This window comes from Anabrus simplex, chromosome 2, assembly GCF_040414725.1.
Source record: "Anabrus simplex isolate iqAnaSimp1 chromosome 2, ASM4041472v1, whole genome shotgun sequence".
Lineage (NCBI taxonomy): Eukaryota > Metazoa > Arthropoda > Insecta > Orthoptera > Tettigoniidae > Anabrus > Anabrus simplex.
Window position 1 is genome coordinate 289,455,288 of NC_090266.1, and position 12,615 is coordinate 289,467,902.

At 38.1% G+C, this 12,615-nt stretch overlaps 1 protein-coding gene across 1 annotated transcript in view; it reads right to left on the bottom strand.

Annotated features, from left to right (window-relative positions):
• The window catches only part of ScpX (Sterol carrier protein X-related thiolase), a 242,404-nt gene that overhangs the window by 38,407 nt on the left and 191,382 nt on the right, over positions 1-12,615 (bottom strand). The window contains exon 7 of the mRNA XM_067140605.2: positions 2,715-2,868. Coding sequence (XP_066996706.1) covers positions 2,715-2,868 — 154 coding nt within the window. The remainder of the gene's footprint in view (positions 1-2,714; positions 2,869-12,615) is intronic.

Here is a 12,615-nt window from a genome sequence, read left to right on the forward strand (position 1 = left end):
CTCCATTATTCCTACTTCCTCTTATGGTTTACCCTTCTCCATACCATCCACAACCTGAGCCCCCACTGCCAGCCTCTGCTAAAACCTGCACTTTGTCACTGACATAAGACTCCTTTGTAGCAGTATAAGAGTGAGAGGAGGGTAAGTTCTTGTTATACATTTCTCTACCTTTTTATTTCACCACAGTGGTTCAGATTTTTCACTTTCTTTTTCCTCATTCTTTACAGACATCTGGTCTGATCCATACTGAAAGATAAACACCTATTGGGCCCGAACATTTACAAGTGTGTAAATTTTATTTCTCAAGACCAAACAAGTCAACATTGAACATTACACGATATCTTGCTAGCATTTTAAATTTATGGTATAGTGTTTTGTGACATGTGGACATGAGTGTCATCAGGTTTTTCATCACAGACTGATTTTAATGCGTTTTGTCTCTTTTAGAAATCCTTGGATATTCCAATGTTTCATTTACACCAATTTTTTAAATCTGTATGGCTGAAGATGGCCCCAGTGGCCGAAACTAGTCCCATGTGCTAATACCGACATGATAATGTAAGTAATTACTGAGAAAATATAGTTATGTGTGTCATTAGCCTTGTACTGAATAGGTGGACCTATTTTACTTACCAATCTTAACTCGAAAGCGGGTAACAGACTACATTAATAGTTTTCCTAGATTTGCACTAAGTAATCTGGTTTCAGAACAAAGCAGTAAATTGTAAATGAAATGAAATAAATTTCATTTTGGACTCGTATTGACAATTATATTATATAAGTTGAAAAAAACTAGTATACTTGTTCCACCTAGTCAATACATATAAGATTATTTACAATTCAAAAGGTAACGTAAGCTCTTGCTTGTGTCCCGATCCTTCCCGTAAGATGCAATGGGTGGAAATAAGAATTTGGAAACAGCTTTCTTGTTAGATTTCTCATATCTTTAAATGCTCTAAAGATAACCAACCATATTTTTTCTGCCACCTGATCATATCAAATCATTTGTCCGATCCTTCTTATCCTGGTAATTTTAGTCTACTGCCATCACTGAGAAAACCAGTCCTACTGTAAACATGAGCACGTGCTTACGTCAACGTTTGCTGGTTTACACTACCACAGAACACCTATAGACATCAAAGCAGTTAAGTAGCCAGGACATGGCATAAAGTGATCCTACATGCAAAATGTCCAAAATATAATTTCTCAAATAATTTAAGTCAGAAAAATGCGCAAGAACTGATTTGTATTACTGTTAATAATATACACAAGCAAATCAAGTTGAAGAGTGCCTGGAATGCATGTGCTCAAGCTTGACCCACCATGCTGTATCTCTAACCCCCATCACATCCTCCGTTCGTGCCATGTTTTATCTCAAATATCTACGACATGCGTCCGTTTGCGAATGCTCAATGTAAGCTTCACCCCATGGAGTTGATGTTGTGGCTGTTAAAGAGATATATCGAATATAATAATAAAACATTTAAACTCGTAGAAGTCAGAACATTAATGAAGCTCTGGCGAGTGTATCAGCTGAAATGTGGCATGTCTTTATTGATCACGAGGTGGTGAAAGAGCTGAGATTCTGGGAATCAGATGGCCTGCGCGCGATATGATTGTCAACCGTCTTGTCATTAATATGAATGATACACGTAGCCGTGAGAAAGAGAGAGAGGAATCCGACTTGCAAGGAGTTCGTCCTTAATAATATTCTAATTAGGTAAAGTACTTTTTAGACTTTCTTAAACATTGCATTTTCAAAACTATATTAATTTGATTGAAATATAAAAAGTGCAAACTTTTCCCTATATGCTCTGTTGTGACTAATTTATTATGTATTAGGAATAAGATGAAACCCATCAACCTTCCATAAGTTATTTTTTTTCTGAGATTTTGAATATCCAGATGTGATATGTCATTCACTTTTTTATTCATTGCGGACAGTGAATATAATTTGTCTTGTCTGCATATCCCCATGGCATTTTATCTACATGTTGACATCAGTGGCATCCGGCAACAGTCTGACTTAATCGCACCAATCAAGTGAGGTAATGACAGTTCCTAAACAACCCCACGTGGCTCTTGCCATGTGCTCAGAAGTAGACTGGTGGTTCTCCAAATCAAAGTGGAGAGCGCAGATGCATACACAGTGTTCTTTGTTTACATCAATATATCCCAAGGTACCCTCTTGTGGTGCATTACCACTTTATTTGCTCCTATCCTAGTAATGTTACCATCCCACTCTACCCTCCTGTGATGCAATAATGCTCCATTCTGTCATGGTAGTATTAGCACTGTAACCTACCATCTTGCATTATAGAAACACCCTCAATGAACAGATAAAATATTACTTCCCACTGAAGATCCCAATTCCTGAAAATGCCCTTTTTAATTTTTATAATTATTAATATTATCAGTTATTAGATTACATATTTCCCTTCTTTAGAATTCATGCTGAAATTTCACATTATTTTACACTCCCCTTGTTTGTGGGCATTATTATTTTTACAAGTGTGCAAAGATTCCCTGCATGAAAGAACCAGGAAGTCACTGTACGATGGATAGTCTAAGACCAGAATGACTTCTGGCACCTACCTTGAGTGTAGGGATTATTCTCCCCTTACTTTCTTTCACACACATGCCACATGCTTGTACAGTTCCTTATTTGAAGTTTCACTCACTCACTCTCTCAAAGTTTATTTGCACATCCTTACCTTGCTGCATCAGGAAATCCCATTTTGTACAAAGCAACAACCACTGCCCCACCAAGTCCAATATTATGCTGCAATGCAAGTTTAGCTCCTGGCACCTGACGATTTCCAGCCAAGCCACGCAGCTGCCAGCACAGTTCAGCACACTGAGCCAAACCTGCAAAACAAGAGATGAATGGTTAAATGCTAGGGATAAACGACAAAAGTAGCATAACCTACACAGAGAAATTAATAGAGGTTACACATCTCACAGTATATTTTCAGCTCTGGTTGAAGTCTCCTAACTCTTGAGCAGTATGTATGCTTACAAATAAAATACAAACCAAAAACACTCCATTCAATCTTCTAGTAGCTGACAGCTAGTTCTGAAATGCCAGAAGTGGCATTGCCTACATCATTCATATTGCACCATCAAGATTTAGAAGAATATTGCTGTCTGCGCTCCATGTGAGATTTGTGCTGGACAAAGCGGAGGTAGGACAGGTTTTTCTCTGGGTACTCCAGTTTTTCCTGTCATCTTTCATTCCAGCAACACTCTCCATTAACATTTCATTTCGTCTGTCAGTCATTTGTCTTTGCCCAAGAGAAGTGCGACAGACTTTGGCAGCCAGCACATATCGTATCCCCGCAGCTAGATGGGGGCTTCATCCATTCCATTCGTGACCCGGTCAGATGACTGGAAACAGGCTGTGATTTTCATTCTCATTGCTGTCCGTGATGCTGTTTCGAAGATGTTCCTGCGTATTGCAGTTCCCAGTTATTTTTTCAACACAATCGCACCGTGGAATCCAATCTTCTTCCCTCATTTGGAAAATATTTCATTTACAGTGGAACCTCAATTATCCATTCCCGGAAACTATGTTTACCTGGATTATTTGTTCAAATTACGTGGACCCGTGAGCATCCTAATTAAATCACGTCCTAAAAATCCTGCATTATCCATTCCTCGAAGAAACGATTTCCCGCATCAACCATCCAGAAATTTGAGCCCCATTATAGCTAAATCTTCAAACAATCATTTTTCAAGAAACAGTATCGACTTAAATCTGTATTCCTGGATGAAACTCAACATCTAATAGCAGTACCAAGCAATCTGAAACTCAGTCTTTATTTGTTCCTGGGTATGTGTGGATAGTTTGACATTGTGAAGAGTCATATTTGCTCAGCACGAACCTTATTGACAAACAGCTTGTCAATTAAGATTATGACACAAGTCCTTTAGGTTTTGCAAGGTCCCTTCTATCAAATAATTCAATCGTACCATCTCAAGTCTACTCACTGTGTGTATACTTGTTTAAACACAGCTGTGCTGCATTTGACAAAACTCTCACCGATACATGTTACTCAGCAAGGCAGACTTTTATCAACTAAGTACACAAGTTGGTTATTTTAATTTTCAACACCAGTGTAACAGCTCAACTTATTAGGATTGTTCATTTTACAGTAGATTAATACCAATGGCAATGTAACACATGACAAAATTAGACTAGTGGACTTTAAATTCACTAATTATAGTATTATAGACAGAAATTTTAAGCCTCTTTCATAAAATAATTTGTAATATGTACATAACATTTTTAAAGTGTCAATCTGATTATATTTGCACTATATATAGTCAATTTTAGTCCATGGCGAAGATGACCCATAATGGGGTAAAAACTGGTCCCTTTGTACAAGTGATCTGACAGCATATTAAATGTTATTAATGTGAATGTTTGTCAATAGAGATCATCGGTCTTTGAATAGCTTTCTCATTTGTGGCCCATCAAAAATGCCTTCCTTGACCTTTGCATCTGGTACTTGTGGAAACTTGCTTGCAATGTACTGAAAAGAGGAGCTATTTTGTCCAAGGCCTTGAACAAACTGCTTCATGATTCCCAGTCTGATGTGTAGTGGTGGTAAAATAACTTTTTGTAGGCCAACTAAGGCAGCATTTGCTACATTTTTTACACCCAGTGTTAACACTCGTTTCTTGGGCCAGGAAGGTGTAGACTGGTGTTAGTCCCTAGCTCTTTACCGGGTGAGTTGTCCATGTGGTTAGGGGCGTGCAGCTGTGAGCTCGCATCAGGGAGGTAGTGGGTTCGAATCCCACTGTCGGCAGCCCTGAAGATGGTTTTCCGTGGTTTCCCATTTTCACAACAGGCAACTGCTGGTACTGTACCTTAATTAATGCCACGGCCGTTTCCTTCCTATTCCTAGGCCTTTCCCTTCCCATCGTCGCCATAAGACCTATCTGTGTCGGTGCGACGTAAAGCAAATAGCAAAACAAAACGTCCCTAGTTCTGCTGTCCCATTCACATCAATCGCAAGGGAATTTATTGTAGCCTGCTTGTAGAATAACACATACCTGCAAGTCACTACATATCAAGGTAATCCCAAAAATAAGGTATCCTATTTTTTTATAAATACATAGACCTGTTTTTTTCTACAATGGTTTACATCATTTTACAGCTTGAACATTTAGCTATTTTTTTTACATAATCACCATTTTGGTTGATGCATTTTTGTAGGCGCTGTGACAGTCTTTGTGTGCCCATGTCATACTAGCTCGCCGCTATGCTGTTCAGGAAGTTGTGAGCAGCGCTTCGGGAAACCTCAGGAACCAAAATGCAGAGATCATCCAGGGTGATCCACCGATCTTCATGCATGATTTGCTCAACCTTCACGACTGTCTCGACGGAAATTGACGGTCTCCCACCCCTCTCTTCGTTTGTCGTGAATTTCAGTCCGACCAGCTGCAAACTCTCTACACCTTTGACATCCATGCACGACTCACCATACACTTGTGATACAATTCCTTTAGTTTTGCCAATTGCCACCTTTTCAATACAATAAAAATATAGTACAAACTTACATATTTATTATGATATTTATATGGTACATGTTTCGCTCCTTTTCGTGAGCATCATCAGCCAAACTATCATTAATCTAAGATTGTATAAGATCATAAAACAATTCTTTTGGTTCAAAATTGCTCCTATAAAACTAATTGATAATCTTATAACATTTTAAAAGTCACACAACAATAAAACTCTGTCTTAAGCTAACACTTTTTGTCTAAAATCTTCTTCAGTCTAACATTTTATTTGATAATAGATGTTGATTCCCATAGGGAATCTGAAACGCTGGCAACCAAGAATGAGCTAGCTGGAAAATTTATAATGTCCAATAACGGACCATTTATACTGGTATTATAAATTTGCTCATTCAGGACAAATATTCCTATGGGAATCAACATCTATTATCATCTGATGGCCAAGCAGGCATCAATTTTTAGTGATGAGACAAAGTCTCTTAGTGCATTGGCACTGCCAGTGGCTCCAGTTAGCCTACGCAGTGGCCTCCACGGTATACACTAGCCAGCGTATTGGTAGGTGTGCTAGGTACCAACTGATGAGCCCACCCTGGCACACGAGGGCGAAACGCTGGCAACCAAGAATGAGCTAGCTGGAAAATTTATAATGTCCAATAACGAACCATTTATATTGGTATTATTAACATTTTATTGCCGAAACTCATCTGGTGAACATCTTTTAAAATTGTTTAAAAATAAGAATAAAATAAAAAACTTTTGAGATCTGGCTAGTTGTGTTGATTCCTGTTGCTTAACTTGTATAATTGTCATTAAAAACTTCATAACAGTATTTAATATTTTCTGCAGTTGATAATTGTCATTATGGTCAATAGACTTGTTCTCGTTGCTGGAGTAACATTTATAAAATGTATTGGTATTAATTTATATTATCGATGGGGTAAAATTGTTCGTGAACAAACTTGTTGATGAAACACTTTCTGATGTGATATTGCAAAATCACCATACACTTCCATCAATTGGAGATGGATTCCAATCAGTTCAGTACCTTTTGCATTAAAAAATCGAATAACTGCACGCACTTCGCGGTAACATCCAATGGGAGCTCCATTCTCAATGGCTGCCAAGCCAAGCCTGAGTGCCTCAGACAACAGCCACATGAACAGAGTTCTGTATATATAAAAAATAGGAGACCTTTTTTTTGTGATTACCCTCGTACATCCTACCTGTGCTCACGATATTCGATTTTGTCCAAAACAGTTTACATTCTGATGTAATTTTCTTTTAGTGAAACAGAATGTGCCACAGGAATTGAAGCTAGAATGTTTCCGTTACGAAGTAGCACAGCCTTTAATTTCCTACGAGAGGAATCCACAATGTCTCCAGATCATCTTCCTTCTTCAAATATTTCCTGAACTCCTTATCTCTACGTCTATACCAAGAAAACGTAGTTCCAGGTGCAAGAAGCAGTTAATATTTTTCCTCCGTGGGATGGAGGTCTCATATCAGATTACTCAACTCCAGCTGGTTAAACAATCGTGGACTTATTACTACTTATTTAGCTGCTGAAAAATCCACGTCAACTTGCTCTTCATCAGAAATTCCCCTGGCTCTAGTGTCCTAGGTTTTCAAGGCACATTTTACAAATTACGTGGGGAGCCCATGCCTTGTCCAAGTCTTCTAATTTCACTTTAAAATATGTATAGTGTAAATGTCTCAGGAATGCAGTTATTGGCCTACTCTGCCCTTTCATTATAATGGGTGATTCTCGTGCACCTACTAATTTTGTTATGCTGATAAGGAATAAATCAATTTGGTATTGTAAAGGTGGAATTTCCTAACAAGAACCATAACATTAACTAATTTTGTTTCATGCAGCCCAACTAACAGGTAGTTTTATATGTCATGAAAACATCGGCCCTTCTGGTACGCTCAGATATCCTTGTATTTACTGTCTAGTCATAAGAGGAAGACGTTATACTGCAACATCATTAAACATTGGCAAACACGAGTGTGCTCTCTATAAAGTACATGAAAATGAAATGTTTGCGAAACATTTTACTACTCTATGAAGCCATTTCATCCCTGCCTTCCCACTATACTTCACCACTTCAGGTCTAATTTCATCTATTCCTGCTGCCTGATTACATTGGAGTTTATTTACCATCCTTTCCACTTCCTCAAGCATAATTTCACCAACATCATTTTCCTCCTCCCCATGAGCTTGGCTGTTTGCAACACCACCAGGATGATTTCCTTTTACATTGATAAGATGTTCAAAATATTCCCTCCACCTCTCCAGTGATTCCCTGGGATCTATTATGAGTTCACCTGAATTACTCAAAACACTGTTCATTTCCTTTTTCCTTCCCTTCTTAAGATTCTTTATTACTGTCCAGAAAGGTTTCCCTGCTGCTTGACCTAGCCTTTCCAGGTTATTATCAAAATCTTCCCATGACTTCTTTTTGGATTCAACAACTATTTGTTTCGCTCTGTTTCTTTCATCTACTTACCAATCCCTGTCAGCCTCGGCCCTTGTTTGGAGTCATTTCTGATAAGCCTTCTTTTTACGTTTACAAGCTGCTCTCACTTCATCATTCCACCAAGATGTTTGCCTTTTCCCATCTTTACACACAGTTGTTCCTAGGCATTCCCTTGCTGTTTCTACTACAGCATCACTGTATGCCACCCATTCACTTTTATATCCTGAACCTGCTTACTGTCTACTGTTTGAAACTTCTCACTAATCATATCCATGTACTTCTGTCTAATTTCCTCGTCCTGGAGATTTTCTACCCTTATTCGTTCGCAGACAGATTTCACTTTCTCTACCCTAGGCCTAGAGATACTTAGTTCACTACAGATCAGATAGTGGTCTGTATCATCGAAAAACCCGCGAAAAACTCGTACATTCCTAACAGATTTCCTGAATTCAAAGTCTGTTAAAATATAGTCTATTATGGATCTGGTACCCCTAGCCTCCGATGTGTAGCAGTGAATAGCCTTATGCTTGAATGTATTCGTAACAGCTAAACCCATACTAGCACAGAAGTCCAGCAAACGCTTCCCATTCCCATTAGCTTCCATATCTTCCCCACATTTACCAATCACCCTTTCGTATCCTTCAGTTCTATTCCCAACTCTCGCATTGAAATCGCCCATTAGCACTATTCTATCCTTGCTGTTGACCCTGACCACGATGTCACTCAATGCTTCATAAAACTTGTCAACTTCATCCTCATCTGCACCCTCACATGGTGAATACACGGACACAGTTCTTGTCCTAATTCCTCCCACTGACAAATCTATCCACATCATTCGCTCATTTACGTGCCTAACAGAAACTATGTTGCATGCAATGGTATTCCTGATAAAAAGCCCTACCCCAGACTCTGCCCTTCCCTTTCCAACACCCGTCAAGTACACTTTATAATCTCCTATCTCTTCCTCATTATCTCCTCTTACCCGAATATCACTTACTCCTTGCACATCCAGATGCATCCTCTTTGCTGACTCGGCCAGTTCTACCTTCTTTCTTCCATAAGCGCCATTAATATTGATAGCTCCCCATCGAATTCCCGCCAAGTTGTTTCCAAGGAGTCCCTCGCCTGTCAAATGGGAGTGGGGCTCCGTTACTCCCATAGGTCCGAGGCTTGCTTAAAGTGTTCTGAGCTCGGTAAATTCATGAAGCAGGATGCTGCCCTACTTGCACATAGTCCAAGTGAGGATCTCTCCTCTAACATGTTATGGACCACCAGTGAATTGTATAGTCCTAGCCGCCTGAGGACAAGGAGGGCCACGACTCAGAATATGTCCGAGATGCCCACTCCCATTCCATAGCAACTGGTATCCCGACTATCAGGACCACTTACTAGGCCACTCAGCCGTTGCCCATGGTTCACGAACTAGGACGTGACTATAGTAACTGACAAACATGAACCATTACTAATAAGTCCAATATTTTCATTAAATGATACATTATCTATATATATAAAATAACTTGTCCTGACTGACTGACTGACTGACTGACTGACTGATTCATCATCGCCGAGCCAAAACTACTGGACATAAAGAAATGAAATTTTGGGGATATATTCATATTAAGGTGTAGGTGCTCGCTAAGAGAGGATTTTTCGATATTCCTTCGCTAAAGGGGTGAAAAGGGGGGTGAAATTTTAAAATGAGTGTATCTATATCTCAAAACTTTAAAAGTTTACAGATGTAAAAATTGGTATTTAGAATCTTCTTTAAAAACAAGGAAACACTAATTTTTTTGTTTTCAGAAAATCCCAATAGGAGGGGTGAAAAAGGGTGAAAATGGGGAAAAATGGGTTGAATGCCTTTAATCAGGATACCGGTACTTATATCTCAGAAACTGAAGGTATTACAGACCTGAAAATTGGTACTTTTGATCTCTTTTAAAAATAAAGAAACACGTATTTTTTTGTTTTTGGAAAATCCAATTAATGGGAGGGTTAAAAGGGGGTGAATTTTTAAAATGAGTGTATCTATATCTCAAAACTTTTAAACGTTATAGATGTGAAAATTGGTATTTAGAATCTCCTTTAAAAATAAAGAAACCCTTATATCGTATATTTTGTTTTCGGAAAATCCTAATAGGAAGGGTGGAAAAGTTTGAAAAAGGGGTCCAAAGCCTTTCATGAGTCTACTTATATTTCAGAACCTGAAGATATTACAGACCTGAAAATTGGTGTTTGGGATATCCTTTAAAAATAAAGAAACACGTATTTTTTTGTCTTTGGAAAATCCAATTAATGGGGGGTGTAAGGGGGTGATTTTTTAAAATGTGTATCTATATCTCAAAACTTTAAAATTTACAGATGTAAAAATTTGTGTTTGGGATATCCTTTAAAAATAAAGGAACACGTATATTTTTGTTTCCTGTAAATCCCAATAGGAGGGGTGTAAAGGAGTGAAAAATGGGTTAAATGCCTTTAATGAGGATACTTATATTTCAGAACCTGAAGATATTACAGACCTGAAAATTGGTATTTGTGATCTACTTTAAAAGTAAAGAAACGCGTAATTTTTCGTTTTTGGAAAATCCAAATATTGGCGGGTGAACAGTGGGGGGGGTGAATTTTTTAAGATGAGTGTGTCTACATCTTAAAACTTTAAAATTTACAGATGTAAATATTGGTAGTTAGAATCTCCTCTAAAAATAAAGGAACACGCATATTTTTGTTTCCTGTAAATCCCAATAGGAGGGGTGTAAAAGGGTGAAAAATGGGTTGAATGCCTTTAATGAGGATACATATATCTCAGAAACGAAAGATATTACACAACTGAAAATTTGTATATGGGATCTCCTTTAAAAATAAAGAAACGCGTATTTTTTCTTTTGGAAAATCCAATTAATGGCGGTTAAACTGGAGTGACAAATTGGGGTGAATTTTTTGAAAGACTATATCTACAGAATATCTGAGAAAGGTAAAATGTTACAGACGTAAAAAGTGGGTATTTGTAATTTCCTGTAAATGTAAAGAAACATAGGTGATTTGTTTTCTGAAACTCCCCTTAAGGGGAAGTAAAAAGGGGTGAAATTTTAAAATGAGAATTACTACAGTATGTATCAAAAAACTTAATATGTTACAGAAGTGAAAATGGTATTTTTTCTCTATTAAACATAAGGAAACGTGTATTTTTGTTTTCGGAAATACCACTTGGGTGGAGGGGGGGGGGGGGTAAAAGTGACTGAAAATGGTGTTGAATTCTTTTAGTTAGGCTACTGATATCTCAAAAATGAAGATGTTACAGACGTGATATTTGATATTTGCAATCTGCTTTAAAAGTAAAGAAGCACGTATTCTCGGAAAATCCAATGAAGGGGGGGGGGGGGGATGAAAGAATTGAAAAATTAATTGACTTAATTGTATGAGAATACATACATCTAATAAAAATTAAAGTTGTTACAGACGTGAAAATTCATATTTGGATCTCCTTTAAAAACAAAGAAAAACGCGTTTTGGGGGGAGGGAACCATCTTGGAGTGTAAAGGAGTTGAGTTCCTTTCATGAGGACACATAAATAAAAAACTGAAGAAGTTAGAGTCGTGATAATTGGTATTTAGAAGATCCTTTATTATTAAAGAAACAAGTATTTTTGCGGGAAAATTCGCTTAGGGGTGGGGGGGGGGGGGAGTAGTGTGAAATGAAGTGAAAAAAGTAAATTATTTTTATGGGAATATTTATATCTCAAAACTGAAGGTAATAGACGTGAACATTGGTGTTTGGAATCTCCTTTAAACATAAAGAAACAAGCCTTCTTTTAATTTTTTTGGGAGGGGGTGGCGGTAAATAAACTTAACGGCGTTGGGGTGTAGAAGGAGGTGAGACCAATTGATTTTATTGTTCTTAATGTGCTTATAAGGATCCTCCGTTGCTCAGGCGGCAGCGCGCCGGCCTCTCACAGCTGGGTTCCGTGCTTCAAATCCCGGTCACTCCATGTGACATTCGTGCTGGACAAAACGGAGGCGGGACAGATTTTTCTCCGGGTACTCAGGTTTTCCCTGTCATCATCCACTCCAGACACACATAATAATAATAATAATAATAATAATAATAATAATAATAATAATAATAATAATAATAATAATAATAATAATAATAATGTTCAGGACCGTCGTCAAATGTGCGGACCGCGCTGGAAACGGCTCCTGGACGGGTAATGACTAAGAATGCAGTTAGACCGCGGGTTCAGTGCCGCCAAGGCACCCAATATGACACCACGCCGGATCTCCTGAAGGATTTTATCCATATTAAAAATGATTATAGGAAAAGATGGCAAAGATTTACGGACCCAGCTGACCGGGAGGAATACCTGAGCCTAGGCCGGGAAGTACGAAATCGATTTCTGGAAAGGAAGATTGAAAAATGGGAGGAAACGTGCCGTATTCTGATAGAAAACGAGTCAGATCGCGAATTTCGGCGGATTATATATCTAAAACAATAAGCATTCAATTATAAATTTCAGTATAATACCGTAGCGAAGCACGGGCATCTTGCTAGTAATTGAATATAACAGTTGTGAAAATAAAAGAACTTATGACATAGGAAACAGAATAATAAATTT